This window comes from Chanodichthys erythropterus, chromosome 7 (genome assembly GCF_024489055.1).
Source record: "Chanodichthys erythropterus isolate Z2021 chromosome 7, ASM2448905v1, whole genome shotgun sequence".
NCBI lineage: Eukaryota > Metazoa > Chordata > Actinopteri > Cypriniformes > Xenocyprididae > Chanodichthys > Chanodichthys erythropterus.
This window is the reverse complement of record NC_090227.1, coordinates 21420905-21438437: the sequence shown is the minus strand read 5'-3', so window position 1 is coordinate 21438437 and position 17533 is coordinate 21420905. Positions and strand designations below refer to the sequence as shown.

General features: G+C 40.8%; 1 protein-coding gene across 1 annotated transcript; it reads right to left on the bottom strand.

Moving 5' to 3' along the window:
* Positions 1-8179: 8179 nt before the first annotated feature.
* On the bottom strand, positions 8180-12826 carry LOC137022694 (extracellular calcium-sensing receptor-like). The gene is made up of 6 exons (XM_067389135.1): positions 12606-12826; positions 11961-12252; positions 9835-10662; positions 9490-9717; positions 9181-9304; positions 8180-9093 (listed from the first exon to the last, which is right to left on the bottom strand). The coding sequence occupies exons 1-6, from the start codon at positions 12824-12826 to the stop codon at positions 8180-8182; spliced, it is 2607 nt and encodes an 868-aa protein (XP_067245236.1).
* Between the last annotated feature and the right edge of the window lie 4707 nt (positions 12827-17533).

Here is a 17533-nt window from a genome sequence, read left to right as displayed (position 1 = left end):
CCAGTTTTTTAGTTTATTTCTGACCAACAAGTGTTGCTGGTTTTGTTTCTAAATTACTGATTTTTTATTCTTGTTGGATGTGAGAAGTCGCACCAGACTATTTCAATTAATAGTATTATATTATTAGTATTATATTAGTTTATTAGTAGTATTATATGTAACAAATGTAGCGGTTATTAATCAATTTATGGATGAAATATGAATATAATAATTCATAAGGTTATGAATAAATTATGATTCATATATCGACCCAACGGGGAATTAAACATATATTGTGAATCAATTACAACGAATTATAATAAATTACATATATGATTAGTTCTGGTTTAATAATTATTTAGAGAGACTGTTCGTTTGTCCAGCAAACTAAGTCCCTCACAGAATATTATAAACAAAGTTATTCTCTGGCCATGAAAATAACTTGCTATTTTAACATCAAAGCATAAAGCGATCGAAAAAACGTTAAAGTGACTTGGTTTTCAGTTGAAAGAACAAACAGAACAATCGAGCGTGAATAACGTTTTAATATATGCAAACTACGAATACAGAGGTTATACATCTAAATATATATACAACAATATACACACCTATGTACAAGAGTGGAAGTAGAGAAGGAAAGAGAGAAGGCAAGTAGCATACTCACAACCAGTCCTAAGCCAGCACGGAAATCAGTTTCATCATCTAAGATTGAGAAACGGCAGTATACTTGCATTGGTTGTGTGTGTCGAATTTCAGTTTAGCGCTGGTGCAGTTCGTTGGCTTCCTCCGTTCCGCGGGAAGGTTTAAACTGAGGACTTGAGAGTGAGTTTCGCTGGAAGATGGCGGTCCCGAAGCTGAGTGTGATGGCAGCGCATGGTCACCGGAGATGTCCGGGAAAAACGTGCACGAGATGCTCGTGAGACAATCGGGAGAGAACACCCCAGAAATTGTGCGTCTTTGCTTTTATGAAGGATAAGCCGACACACCTCCTTGAGGTGGGGTGGCCAATAACATGGGTGCAAAGTTGGCGGGAAAGCTTTCCCTTTGTTTGGCCTCACGACTTAATCTGCATGATTTATGACTCTCAGATCAGATTTCGAAATGGAGTGCGTTCTTCACAGTATCATTAAACACATAGAAAAATGCATTTGTCAGCTGTGTGACATATCTCAGTGAATAGCTCGTGTCCGGAGCTTTACGGAGAGATCAAACTCGGTACATCAGAAATGCCTATAAAAGAAGTTATGGTTTACAGACAGAATTCTATCATTAAAATGCACACTAGCACAAATACACTAATTTAAACACTAGGAAACATGCATACGCTTCAAAATACAGGATGGGTATATGTTGGCATAATTGTATCTTATATATACAGTCAAAAATGTATGTTTGTGTGTTTCTGTACGCGTCTGTGTGTGTGTTTTGTGTGTGTGCCCATGTGTGTGGTCATCAGGTTAAAAGCGTTCTGAAATCTCCAAAGTTTATTGACTCTGAACGGATCCATCCAGACGTTACATATATTAGTAATAGTATTATATAATTATATTACACTATGTAACAATGAGAGAGACACTGCTGTTTACATTTAGTATGGTAAATAAAATATTTATAGTATAGGTATAAAAATATTTTAGTAGGCCTAATGAAATTTGAAGTAAATGAGAAATAATGCAAAGGAAAGTAAATTTTCTGAAATGTTGCGCTTTCTTGCGCTTGAAGGTTAATATGGCCCTCCTATGAGGTGTCAATCACAGAAACGGCCCCCCCGCCAATTTGAGTTTGAGACCCCTGATCTATGGCAAAGTCTTCTGTCCAGTACTGCTCCGAAACACGAAGGTTGAGGATCCAAACGCAGTATTTATTGAAAGGGTAATCCACAATTAAAGTTCAAAAAACAGGCAAAGGTCAAAACATTGGGTAAACAGTCCAAACATATACCAGGGCAGGAACACAGGCAGACAGGGTAAACCAAGGAAATAGGCAACAGGGTCAAAACCAGGGAACAGCTAATCAATGAAGTGCTCAGAAATGCAGTATAGACACATACAAGACTTCACAGAGAATGAGTGAACAGAGTTTCCCTTTCGATACTTCACTCGTACTGCGTATGGGGAAAGGTCTCCTTTTTCCCCGTTACTGAAGCCTTTTTCAATAACGCAGTGTAACTGAATCGTCATTGGTTCACACATAGACAAGTTGTTGAACCAATGACGGCGCGGCATAGCCGCACGGCCTATGGCGACAAAGCCCGCGAATATTCCCGCCGAAATGGGCGGGGTAGCTATATAAGCAGGCGCGTCGCCATAGGATTTCAGTTCTCTCTCCTTCAGCGACGACTTCATATCACTCTTCGCTGATCTCCGGCTGAAGCCTTCGCCGCCTGGAAGAAGCTCGCCTGGGAGAAGTTCTCGCCGCCGTCGAAGAGGCTCCCGCAGCGGGCTGAGCTGAGACCGCCGAACGAAGACAGCGCTTCGAGCGCCGCTCTCGAGCCGCCCGCTTCCCGCTTCCGGCTGCCTCTCAGACATGGATGTATTTAAGAAATTTAATAAAAACAGAAAGACTTCTATTGCTTCAGCCTTTTTCAAAGGCCACGGAAACATGGTTTCGTTTCCATTCCACTCCTGACGTTCATGGTTTTCTTCCTAATTAAATATAGGCAATTGGTTGATGAAACATTGATTGAAATTAAGATACAATTTCTACAAAACGAAATTCATTTTAAAGAAAGACTTAGCCTACATAAAACAAAACTTAATGAAGTGGTCGAACTTATGTCTGACCCGCTGCATTTGTCTCCCCAACATTGCGCATCCGTCATGCTATTCCCTTTTCATAATCAACATTGGTGACATCTTTAAAAAAAAAAATAAAAAATTAGGCTATAGCCCAATATTTAAATACAAATATGAAACTAAATTGGTTACATTTTTATCCCTCTGGGGTGCGTTTCCCGAAAGCATCGTTGGTGAACCATGGTCGTAAGTCCCATTGAACTCTTCCGTCATTTTTGGCGATAGCTTACAGATTAGTGCAAGACTACAAATGGTCTACTTTTATTTGTGTGCGCTCACGATAACAACAAAACCTTGTGCTTTAGTACAATAAAATAAATAAAAACAGGGTGAGCTTTTAGCTGTCTCTCTGCGAGAAACTGAAACGTAACTTAAACTCAGCGAATAATTACCTAAAAAGAAAGAAATATCTCAATTCGATAATAAATTCGTAGGTCTGTGTTAAATAAGAGGTGATCTACCCGTTCGAATGTGTTGTTTCTGAATTTGATATTTGATATTTTAAGGAATAGAATAGGCTACACTCCTGCATTTAAATGCGGCTGCAGGAGTTGCAGTTTTTTTATGTTGTTTTATTAATCCGTCCATTCGTTTTAGTTTCAATGATTTAGCTAAATCGTGCCTTAATAATGGGAGCGAAATTATTCAGTGACTCACGTTTTACTAAAATAAAGGGATATAATTCATGAAACACGCAACAATTTATTAATCAGTGTCCAAACAGATAGGCTATATTTTTCCTAAGTAGATATCTGTCAAATAAAGGACAGGTGACGAATAACAAAGTATGTGCGTGTCAAAAATCCATGCTGTTTTATTAAAGGAGTTTAAAATATAAATAAAACATGTATTTGTGATAAATATAGGCCTAATATGTAAGAAAACTCACATTTTGCATAAAGATAAATGTGCTTTGATGCATTTGTTGGATAACATGTGGTTAAAGCGCCACTCAGCGGTCAAAAGCTGCAAATGCACTTTGCGACGCGGCGGCGGCGGCAGGCGCGGCGGTAGAAACACCGTTTTGGATGGCCACCTACTGTAGCAGGTTTTTGCAGAAGTTAACAATCTCTCAGCTGAATTTGACATGATGCTCTTGACTTAGGCGAGACTCATGATACATTTTCTATTTGTGTGAGTGTATTTTTCCTTATCTCAATGCGCGTCGCTCGCCGGTTCCGCCCCGCAAGCCGCGTCGATTGAGAAATATAACGTGACCTTCTCCCCCGACTTGGGCGAGAAACATGTTTTTATACTCTATTAATAGAGCTGATTCTGCTGTTTGCGCTGAGTTTTTCTATGCGTTGCTTGCCGGTTCTGCCCCGCAAGCCGCGTCGATTGAGAAATATAACGTGACCTTCTCCCCCGACTCGGGCGAGAAACATGTTTTTATACTGTATTAATGGAGCTGATTCTGCTGTTTGCGCTGAGTTTCTCTATGCGGCATTGGTCAGGAACAGAGCCTATCTCCCTCTGAAGTACTTCCAGAGGATGCTAGGGCTGATGGCTTCCCTCTTCCCGGTTCTGCAGCTCGGCCTTCTTCAGATGCGGCCTTTGCAATACTGGTTGAAGTTCCGGGTCACTCCTCACGCCTGGCGGCACGGCCGCCTGCGTCTCGGGGTCAATCAGGCCTGTTAGACAGCTCTGAAACCCTGGATGAACCCTGTATGGTTCAGTCAAGGTGTACCCCTATAGGCGGTGTCCAGAAGAACGGTGCTCTCAACAGATGCACCCAACACAGGTTGGGGTGCTCTTTGCAAGGGCAGACCGGCCTTCGGCTCGTGGTCTCATGAAGAAGCCATCTGCACATCAACTGCCTCGATGTTGGCAGTGATTTGAGCCCTTCGCGCCTTTTAGACACACGTGACGGGACGCAACGTCTTAAGTCCAGTCGGACAGCATGACAATGGTGTCATACTCACACAACCGGGAGAACAAACTTGGGAGCAGATATGCTATCCCGGAGCAATGTCCCCTCAGACGAGTGGATGCTCCACCCCCAGACGGTTCTCACGATCTGGGAGTTCTTCAGGAAGGCAGAGGTAGACCTCTTCGCCTCAGAAGACAACTCTCACTGCCCAATTTATTTCTCGAAGGAGGACATTGCGCTGGCTCACATCTGGCCCAGCATCCTCCTTTACGCTTTTCCCCCGATTGCTCTGATCTTGCAGATCATCAGATGAATCAGGGAAGACAAGCACAGAGTCCTCCTGGTGGCCCTGCTCTAGAGGAGCCAAGTTGGTCCTCAGAGCTGTTCAGGCTTTCCACGAAAGCCCCGTGGCCGATGCCCCTGAGACAGGACCTCCTCTCTCAGGCGAACAGGACGATTTGGCATCCCCAGCCAGAACTCTGGGCTCTGCACCTCTGGTCCCTCGACGGGAGCCTGCTAACCTCTCCAGGGACGTGCTGAATACCATTTCTCAGGCGAGAGATCCGTCCACGACACGCCTCTACGCCCAGAAATGGTCGGTCTTTGTTGACTGGTGTTCTACACGCAACATAGACCCAGTGGAGTGTGACGTATCTCCGATACTGTCTTTTCTCCAGGAGCGTTTGAGTCTGGGTCGCACACCTTCAACGCTCAAAGTTTACGTAGCAGCCATTGCAGTGTTTCACGCTCCTATTGCTGGCCAGTCAGTGGGACGAAACAACCTCCTGGTGCGTTTCTTGAGAGGTTCTAGGCGATTAAATCCTCCTCGTCCTCTCATTGTTCCCACCTGGGACCTCTCTTTGGTCCTCAGAGCTCTTAAAGGGCCTCCCTTTGAGCCACTGCGTTCAGCTGACTTCAGGCCCCTGACGGTCAAAACCGTTCTGCTACTTGCACTAGCATCGGTTAAGCGAGTTGGTGACTTGCAGGCCCTCTCCGTGAGCCCTGCATGCCTTGAGTTCGGGCCCAACGACTCCAAAGTCGTTTTGAAACCTAGGCATGGCTACGTCCCTAAGGTGCTCTTGACTCCATTCAGAGCACGGGTCATTTCCCTCTCAGTGCTTCCTCCCTCGTCGGACAAGCGAGAGCTGGAATTGCTCTGCCCCGTCAGGGCATTAAGGACCTACGTTGAGCGATCACAGCCTTTCCGGCAATCCGATCAGCTCTTTATCTGCTTTGGTGGCCGCACCAAAGGGTCTTCAGTCTCAAAGCAACGTCTTGCGTGTCGGATAGTTGATGCTATTACTCTTTGTTACTCCTCTATGGGCCTCAACTGCCCCATAGGAGTTAGAGCCCACTCCACTAGAGGAATGGCTTCCTCTTGGGCCTGGTCTAGTGGAGTTTTGATTAAAGACATCTGTGAGGCAGCCGGCTGGTCCTCGCCGTCCACTTTTGTCAGATTTTATCATTTGGATGTCCCGACCTTACAAGCTCGGTCATCTCGGTATGATCCAGCGGCCTCTATTGAGCTCCGCTTCATGCCACTCTGGGAGTTAACTCCCCTTTTGGTAGTGTAACAAGGGTTCGACGCTCCAGCCTTCTCACTTGTCCTCTGGTTCCCTCGCGGTGTCCAAGGTTCAACAATGCTGCGCCGTCATTGGTTCAACAACTTGTCTATGTGTGAACCAATGACGATGCAGTTACACTGCGTTATTGAAAAAGGCTTCAGTAACGGGGAAAAAGGAGACCTTTCCCCATACACAGTACTCGTTCCGTATCTCAGGGAACCGAGGTTACGTTAGTAACCGAGTACGTTATATAGGCTGGGCTAAACATGGTAATGAGAAACAGCTGTAGACAATTATGGATGATGAGACTAGGCAATGAGTTATGTGTAATGTAGTCCTTGATGGACTGACGACAGTCTGGGGTGGAGTACCCTCTGGTGGCTATAAAGGGCACTCCAGCTGGTGAGTAATGCTGTGTTCACACCAGACGCGACTTGCGCGAATAAATCGCGCTTTTCGCACGTAGTTGGACGCTTGAACATTTTGAGTTTACTCGCTTCATTCGCGCGTGAAAATCCCTTCACAAGAGACGCGAATTTGCGTCATGAGAGGGGCTCTCCCGCTCCTTTATGTGTCCCAGACTCTCCCACTGCTTTCTGCACACTTCCTCTGAATAAACACAACTTGTCAGTGGGGAAATAATTGTAAATTACAGCGAATAAGCTCAATTGGTCGTCTTTAGTTGGCTTGTAGTCTTAATATGTATGTATGTGTATGTGTATATATATATATATATATATATATATATATATATATATATATATATATATATAGCTCAAATTGAGTAAGTTTTTTACAACTTATCAGATTGTCCGACCTCCTCACTCAATTTCTTTCAAACATGATCCTTTTTATTTCTGTTTCTATAAATGTATGAAGATGTATAGCGACGATGATTTTGTCCTCCATTGTTGTTTCGAATTTCTGCCTCAGCTCGCTACGTCACGTCACTACTAGAGCAAGCTCCTGATTGGTTAACGCGGCGCGGAAATTCGCCAAAGTTCAGATTTTTCAACTTGCACAATTCGCGCAGCGTCATTCGCGCCGCAGGATGTGAATTTGCGTCTTTGCATTGACTTAACATGTAAATCACTCGCGCTTACCGCTTCATTCGCGTCCGGTGTGAACGCACCATAAGATATTTTTATACCTATTTCAGTTAAAATATTACACAAGATCATGCAATATGAATATTTTCGAGAAATAAAATATTTATTGATGGGTGTGGATGCGTAAAAAAACTGATTGGTCTGTATAATGTCTTACCTTGTTTTACTATATTTTATTTTTAAATTTAGTTAGATTTACATATTTGTATATTAACATTAGGCATAATTGGTCAGGGAATAAGACATTGTGTATGTGTATGCACCATGAGTCCAAGTCAATTTTCTATTCATGGACAGTATATTGTATTTCAGTCATTCAACTGACACAAACATGTGTGCGTTTCAAATGCCATTTGCTCATGTAATAGTAATATACATCTTAGTAATATACATCTTAGTAATATACATCTTAGACATAACAGATTTAATTAACAACTTTAAAAGATCATTTTCAGCTTTCTTCGGCTCTCTGCACTGGCGTCAAGTGTCTATACACACACTCGCAAGATCAGTAATTCCAACATGGTGGCAATATGCAACTAGGCCATTATCTTGTGAGAAACTTTTTGACATATCTATAATCAAGTTGCTCTGACAAACTGTCTTTTCTCCTTATTTTATATTTCCTTTTAAATTAAACAATTTTAGAAAACTGAACATGTAAAGGAGGTAAACCTGCAAAGAGGACAAAACATATAAAAGTCAGTATAACAATTAATAAACAGGGCTATTTTAAAGCAAACAAATGATAACAAAACAGCAAGCACTGCAACATTTTCACTTATTTGTTTACAGAGGTGAATCCTAAAATGATAAAGTAGTGAAAAATCTGACTTCACAATTTTAAACCATAATGTAAAACTATTTATTTTGTGTATCTCTTCCCATGATGGCATTTTTAGTGTTTCTCTCTGGATGTAGAAGGATGATGTAGCACTTTGGGGCAAATATGGATACCAGTAAACCAAAACTAGAAGCTAAAATGGCAAATATCTCCACAGCAACTGCATATTTCCCCGGAGAGCTAACATATGCTGGAACAAACGCAATCCACACAGCACAAAAGATCAACATACTAAAAGTGATGAACTTTGCTTCATTAAAATTATCTGGAAGATTTCTCGCCAGAAAAGCTAAAAGGAAGCTTACTGCTGCCAACAGTCCAATGTATCCCAGCAGCATAGAAAAACCAGCTACTGAGCCAATAGCACATTCATATACCATTTTAGATCGGGTATACTGGTTGTTTTTATGGGGTGTTGGAGAGGCAGTTGATAGCCAGACTGCACATATGACAACCTGGAGGGCTGTTAGGACCAGAACTGTGCATCTTTGTTGAGCTGCTCCAAACCATTTCATCGCTCCTTTGCCCTCTGGTCGAGATGACTTGAACACAGCTATTACCACCATAGTCTTGACCAGGATGCTGGAGATGCACAGGACAAAGCTTATGCCAAACACAGCATGTCTTAACTGACATGTCCACAGCTGCGGCTGGCCGATGAAAAGCAGTACACACAGGAAACACATTTTCAATGACAATAGCAGCAGAAAGCTGAGCTCTGAATTATTGGCACGTACTATGGGAGTGTTACGGTGATGAGCAAAGATGACCATCACAAGAGCGCAAATGCAGGTGCCAAGTAGGGAAGCAGTCGTCAGAGAGATGCCCAGAGGATCATCATAGGACAGAAACTCTACTGCTTTGGGGACACACTGATCCTTATCTGGATTGGACCAGAACTCATCTGGACACACTGTGCACTCAATAGCATCTGTATATAAAAAAAAAAAAAAAAAAATACTGAAAATTAAATTACTTTAAAATTAAATTCAAATTTTGCCGAAAATAATCTGCTCACCTGTTGTATTGGAAATCTCTCCATCTCCGCAGGGCAGGCAGTCAAAACAGCAGACAGGAAGACCCTTCCTCCTGGCTTGCCTGGTGCCTGGGGGGCAGCTCTCACTGCACACTGACCTTGGGTGCTGAAAGCGATATCATGATAGACATCAAGAGATATGCTATTTGGTATGTTTGTCATCTCTTTTAAATAATAAGCTTAGCCTTTCCATTTATTTATTCATTTGTTTTAGCATAGCTTTGACTAGTATTAAGACTACACATTTGCTTTGCTTCAAAAAGGACGACATTAACATGTAATGCTTATTACTTTTTTGGTCTTAAAGTTCCAGTATATTGCATCTTCATCAAGTGTGAGCACCATCTCTGTTGCCGCCCCTTTATTTACTACACCAACTGTGTAAGTCCTTATTGATCCATCAGAGCTCGGCTGCCAATTTAGCACGTCATAGATAGGCAGAGCATCTCCATTCTTATCAAATGACACTTGATCCCCAAAGCCTGTGGTGAAGTTCACTTTCTGGAGGTAGTGAACCAGCTGTACAGTTTGTAGACAGAGCAAGTGTTTAATTAATATACAGCACATATTTAGATTTTCCACCTTCAGCTGTTCCATATGCCGGAAGAGAATCTGCACTATACATGTGGTTCTTACCTGCCAGGGTTTCAGGTTGATTATGTCAGCACAACTGTTCCCACTGAATGGTCCTCTCCCCTCTTCACACTGCATCAGGTCATGAAGCCCATGTGCCAGGGCATAAACTGCCTTATAGACATTATAAGCTGCTCTCAACCCTGAAACATCAGTGTATGGTGTGTTTGTGGTGCTCAGATCCTCCTGTCCTGTACACACCTTTTTCACTTGCTCTCCATCTATTACACTTCCCTCATTTCCAAAACTACACCTGAACATGTTCTCCCAGAAAATCCTCACTATACTATTTCTTGGATCATTACTGGGGCGGAGACGTAGCAGAAAGTCGTGAAGACCCTCAATCTCTCCACGTCTGATAGCAATGCCCAGTGTGCCCCCCAGGAAGGGCAGGAAACGTGGAGTGTGGTATACAGGTGAAGTGGACCAAGCTTCACTTGCAATCCACTGCCTGCCTGTCATGTTCTGCAACACAACTTCTTCCATCAATGGTATCAGAAAGGATGAAGTGGAAAAAACTACCACCACTCTAGTGGTAGAGGCCTGGATCACTCCAGTTATACGTTGAATGTCTCTGCGGTTGTTATCATGCGGAAGGATTTCAGAAAAAGCAACACAATGTCCAAACAGCTGCATTTCCTGCTGAAATAACTGAGCAGCATAGATGCCGTAATCATCATCACTGTAGACAAGGCCAACCCAGGTCCATCCAAAATGCCTCAAGATCTGAACCATAGCCCGCACCTGGAAGGCATCACTGGGGATGGTTCTGAAGAAAGAGGGGTACTTTTTCCTGTCACTCAAGCAGGAGCAGGTGGCATAGTGACTAACCTAATTAAGAAAAATGGAAAGAGAAGAAGACATGAGACAGAGAAATGGCCAAAAAAAACAAACAAACAAAAAAAAACATATCTCAGTATTTTTAGGATGAATGATGATATACGGTATAAATGACCTAAAAATGTGAGTGGGGTGGGGGTGGGGGATTTGGGATGTTAAAATGCTTTTTAAAGCAGACGTTAAATTCACTAAACTAAAAATTAAATTAAACAAAAACAAACGCATTGACTAAATGTTAACGGGTAAGAGGAACACACATTCACTCATCTGAGATTAGGAGTTATATTAGCCTACATTTGATTACCCCATTACAACTGATAATAACAATCCACTTACTTGTAGGTTTAAAATTCTATATATGTCATATTTAATATACAAAAACAAATATTTTAGCAAAATGTAGCAATATTTTTAGTCAGAATTATTGGCTCCTATTCTAATGGCCTCCATCTTATTGGCACACATGCGTGTGGTGGAGCTCGTTCACTGAAGTCTGAAATTTTGTGGAAACTCAAATGGCTCAACCACTCCTGACAGAAAAATGTACATATTTTCGTGACCTTCTAACATTTCACTGAAGAAAACACCACATCTCAAACAGCACATATGGCTATCTGTCAGAGCATCTCATTAATACTCTCAATACTCATTAACTATATCTTGCCAGTTATTTTGAAGTCCGTAATATAAAACATGTCATGTGAATATTTGCATGACTTTCTAATAATTACAGATGGAAAGTATACTTGTGAAATGTAAGTTGTGCACGGAGGAAAACAAAACATAAAAAGCATTAAACAGCACATGTAGGCTATCTGTCAGTGTCTAACAGGGCAAGTCACTTTAAAATATTATATGTTAAATATCTTAATAGTTATTTTGAAGCCATTAACAAAGGATGTCTTAGTTACGACAATTGGATTATGCAGCAGCTCACTCTGTGTCCTCCGCTATTTTTCAGATGCCCTCATAATAACAAACTATCAATAAACGGTATTGCCACATCCCATATCATTTATAAAATTATATATATATATATATATATTATATATATATATATATATATATATACTGTACAAACTCGATATACAACCCAGCTCTATAGTATGATAAACATAATCATCAGTGCTTTTGTATTATTCTTTTTTTTCTTTTTTTTATCCAGAATATTTTTCCAAAGTAGGTTCTGTAAAAAACAAATTTAGGACATATAGCTAAAAACACAACATGTAACCTAAAGGAAAAAAATGTGCACATAGTATATTTTTACTTTTTTAATCCTATCTTACTATTGGCACTCGAAACAGCCCAAGAACATTGGAAATCGCAATTGAAGGAGTTGAACTTGGATCCCCTACAATCCCAATCACAGGAGGGGGGCCAGTACAGTTTAGGCTGGAGAAGGACTCCTCTGTCCCACTAGCTAGGGATATGGCAGCCCGGAACGCCATTCCTAGTCTCACACAGTTGTCATAAAGATGATATCCAAGAGTTACATTAGGCAGCAGGTTTGGATTATTATTAATCTCATTCACTGCAAAAGCCATGGTCTGAGCCTGCTGGAAGATTTCCACATTAAATCTAAGAAGAAGAAAAAAAAAACAAGAAATGATGATATGAAGGGATTTTAAAGTATTATTATAACTTATTAAAATATTAATTAATGCAAGCATTAATGCATAGAAAAACAAAACAAAAACAAAACAATTGAAATCAAGCATCACTCATGAAGCCCACCTATTGTGCATACTTGGTTAAATTTACAGTGGTTTCAATATAGATTCTTTGCCAAGGCAGAATTACGGCTGTCAATACATCATGTGAGCAAGTTAGCTGAGATAAAAGAGGGCAACGAGAACTTAACATTCACATTTTTTTGTATCAATTGTTATTATTATTATAAAGGTTTGTAGTCACTTTGGACCCTAACTCACTTTTCACAGTATGGTGGTTCTGGCTTGGTTCTGAAGCTCAGTTCTGGGAACACTGTGAAAAAGTGAACATGAAACAGGCCTCCAAGTATGAAATCTCCATCCTGGTACATTCCATTCAATTTGAAGCGTCCCTGGAGCTGACAGGTACCTGATCTGAGGATTGAATCTGCAGATATACAGTTAAAAGACAGGTATAGAGTAATATACAGAGTCATCCACATCTCTCCTGCTCTCTCTCTCTGACACACTCACCCACTCTAAGTAACTAATTTATGATTAAGGTTCTATGGGGTGTTGCTTTAAAAGAGCAGGTAATGCCCTTTAAAAAAAAAAAAAAAAAAAGGATGTCACCCTGCCAACATAGACAACAATCCTGATGGAATTAAATTCAAGTCATCTTCATTTATAGCATTTTTTTTACAATACAGATAGCTTCAAAGCAGCTTCACAGTGATAATATGAAAATCAATTGACAGAGATTGTTTTGGATTTACAGCAGCACTAAGAAAAAAAAAAATATTGAGCTAAAGTTGTTTTTTGATTGAATCACTTCCGTTGTAAAAATTGTTAAATGACACCCTTTCTACTGAAAACCGAATACCTTTAATGCATTCTTGCCGTTCATTTATGTGTTTAGTCTATTAAGTTTACATGTGTATGTATGCAGAAGCTTGGTCCTTTTTAAAAAGTGATATTGCCAAATTACTTGTCTGGTCTGCATAATACAGAAAAATTAGTTCTGTCATGACAACTCTCTGAGTGTTTGGTATGGTAATGGATATGACAATGTAGATATTTTTGGTCTTGGTGGAATAGATCTGCTACGCTGCTGCTGCTCCTTAATTGCTGCTGCTGCTGATTATTGCTGCTGCTGCTGCTGCAGAGCAAGTACGGGACTTGCTACTGCCAATACATACACGACCCGCTGCTGTGAGCAAGTAAGACATGCTGCTGCTGTACGATATAGCGTACATGAATAACCTCCCAACAGAGCAGGTGACATGATATTGGACAATACAAGCCGGTGTATTGTATGTCAGAGATCCCCCATCAAAGCAGAAGGCAAGATGATGATTCACCCTTAACCCCCAGCAGATCTACCGCCAAAACATATGTACTGCTGCTGCTCCGAAGAGCCATAGGAACCGTGTGTATACTATCTATGTGTGCCCGGCCCATTTTTTGCCATGACAGTGGGCTGTAAGGCTTGGCTCTAGTGGTCTATTAGACTATGTGTCTGGGCTACCACGCCGAATGGCTTAGCTCTATTGAACGATATGGCTATGTGTGCCTGGGCTACCATGCCGAATGGCTTAGCTCTAGTGGCCTATGTCTATGTGTGTCTGAGCCAAAAGGCTCAAACATACCAATTAGAATGCGCATTATGTGTGCTTTAACAAATGGTAAAATGTTGCAGGCTAATAGAGATGCGAAACCCTCCACGACCACCTGAGCAAATAATAGTATAATGACGTAGCATCGTTTGAAAATGTCATTGGACCCTGTGTACTCCTAAAAGTAAACTCATTTGGATGAACGGAAAATTAATGAGCAGGACTCCAACATGCCTCAGCTGACCCAGCCCGAACACGTAGGTACATGAAACATTAGCCTTGAAGAGTTGAGTTGAGCAATACTATGGAACATTTAGATTTACAGTCATAATATGACAGATTAATAAAACTCGATATTTTTAATTAATCTTCTTAAATTAAACTTATCTTGTCTAAGTTGCATTCTAATGCATTTCTATTATATCTTTGTCCCATATAAAATGGTTATGTCAGTTGATGCAATTTGACAGTGAATCCCATAACATAATTTCTCAGCGTGCAACCGACTGTCGGTCCTCACATACAAACACAAATGAAACGTATGGCTGCGAGCGTGTAAAACGCTCACTTATCTCAGTAGCGAACTCAAGTTCGGCTACGTCAATGGCTGACCACCACACTGCAAAGTGTCTTTTATTTACGCTCCTGTTAATGAATACCTCGGCATTTTAAGCAAAGAGAGATTCCTGACAGTCATGCAGCCACCGCTCAGATCAACAAAGCGCGTCCATAATTCGGCTACACTTCCAGCCGCTGCAACACGCCGCATAGAAAACGCCTAATGTTATCCAGAGCGCAACACGTTTATACTATACAGATAACACAATACACATTAAGCATACTGAGGCGCTCTTGCCTCGATGGAGAACTGCCTTGGCAAGCTCTAGAGTAAGCAGAAATTATAAATATCATTATACGTGAAATCCACTAATTAAATGACTTACCGACCTTGCAAAATCGCTGTTCGTCCTGTAGTATGATAAAGTATATGCCCAATAAAATCCGAATACGCTGCTCATGTACTAAGTATGTAAATAAGATGAAAACATTGTTTGCATTTTAATCATGATATATTCACATTGCATGATCACTCATTAGCTGACACAAACTCATCTCACTCAATAGCAACATCTTACTTTAGCCCTGCACGCACCGCAATGTCTGCTGCGTTCTATGTTATGTTGTTGATATCCGCTCCATTGCTATCTGAACTGTTATCCATACTGCTGCTGCTGTACAAAATACTTGCTGTAGCTTCGTTAGAATGTGATACAAGGCGAAACCTGTTTCCGTTTAAGTTCAGCAAGCTTGTCTCTGTATCATTATACACATGCATATGCGCTAGCTGCTAAAATGCTTAGTAATTCTCTCAAAGCATTAAACAGACTGTTGATTTGACATAGAATTGGTAAAGCAGACTACGCAAAATGCAGTGATATAGTGTAAAACCCATGTACTTATCTTAGATGATTCTGAAGCACGCTGCGCTACTAAGCAATGCTAACTCATGTATTTAAAGATTAAGCACGCAGCTCATTGGCTACTAAAACAGGAGGAACCAATCATCTGTGCCCTATAGATAATGATGTGATAATTAGCAGGTGTGTTAAAGGACCGATTAGCCTGCGGCATCTAAAGTTTCATGCCAGAACTTTGTATTTGTGTCTGCGGATCTATGCGAATTGGAATCATTTTGATAACGTTGTATCTATACATAGGGAACGGAAAGGGAAGGAGGCCTTCGCAGGGGATACCTTAGTTAAAACGTCATGTCTAGATGCAGGTCCTTCATCTCATCTGGATACGGCCTGGATCTTGCAGGCTGCGGCAAACCTCTGGATAAACAAAGAGAGACTAATATTAGAGCAGACGCAGTTCTTCTTATGATGTAGCGAGTACATCGGGTGTTATGGCAAGTGTTCCCAGTTCCAGCTGACCTAATCTATGCAGCCTAACAATTTACATAAATTGAATTATAGAAGTAGATAATGTGTTATGTGTATGCAAGTTTAAACAGATGTGTTTTTAGTTTAGATTTAAACTGACAGAGTTTGTCTGCTTGCCGAACAGTGATAGAAAGACTGTTCCAAAGTTTAGGTGCTAAATAGGAAAAGGATCTACTGCCTGCAGTTGATTTTGATATTCTAGGTATTATCAACTGTCTAGAATTCTGAGATCGCAATAAATGTGAAGGACTATAATGCATTAAGAGCTCGCTTAGGTACTGGGGAGCTAAACCATTTAGTGCTTTTAAAATCTATATGATGTTTAATAGGGAGCCAATGCAGTGTTGACAGAACCAGGCTAATATGGTCATACTTCCTGATTCTAGTAAGAACTCTAGCTGCTGCGTTTTGGACCAGCTGCAGCTTGTTTAACAGGTGAGTGGAACAACCACCCAGTAGAGCGTTACATTAATCTAGCCTTGAGGTCATGAATGCATGAACTAACTGTTGTGCATTTGTCATTGAGAGCATATGTCGTAGTTTAGATATATTTTTAAGATAGAAGAATGCGGTTTTACAGATGCTAGAAACATGACTTTCAAATTAAAGATTTCATAAAGGACATTTTTTTGCAAGTGTTGTGGCAAAAATTCGACTTGACTCTCATGGCATAAGAGACAAACACGTCCAATTGTCTTTTGAAAGTTTTATTTCTTCCAAGAAAGGTCAGACAGTCAACAGAAACACAAGTAGCTGCAGAGTGTAAGACAAAGAACAAAAGCTTCAGAGTTTTTTCACTTGTCACCCTAAGTAGGCATACTTCAGCACTTCTGAGAAAAACAAAATCATTTAACCATAAGCATATAAGTAAAATCATATGGAAATTATACAGAAACTCAAAATTTCCCCCAAACATGCACAGTTTATTGCTGTTCAGAGAGGTTGTCTAAAGGCTTTTTTTAAAGATGATGAAGAGATAAATAATTGGTTTAATCAATTATCTACTTATCCATGTTTTCTACTTGCAAGGTTTTTTTTCTCAGAATGTCCTCTAGATGTCAGTCATGCATTTCACTTCTGCTGTGCAAAAATAATAATGAAATAAATAAATAAATACTGTGTTTGTACTCTTTAGGATTTTGTTGCAGGGTGGGGTTAGGATTGGGCAATCAGGTAGCAGGAGTCAAAATTCGGCACAACACCGGAAATGCACCTCTTGAGGCTGTATCCTAATCATAAACAAATTATTAGGATATATAGCAACATATGGAATGGTTAATGTTGATCCAGAGTTTGCATCATCTGAAGTCCTCACAGGTTTTGAGGCATCTGAAGCCTTCATAAGAGGCTGGATCCAAACTGGAGCTGATGTACTCTCTAGTTAACTCAGGATGGGTATCCCTAGATAAAACAGAAAAGCAAATGGAAAATAAATAGCATAGCTGCTGTTCATCACATTAACCAAAGATAATCATGTGCATTTGATCTGATATAACTGGAGTACAAGGTTATGAAATGCATTATGTGAATGTTTGGCAAAAGAGATGCGTCTCTAATCTAGATTTAAACTGGGTGAGTTAGTCTGAGCCCCGAACATTATCAGGAAGGCTATTCCAGAGTTTAGGAGCCAAATGTGAAAATGCTCTCC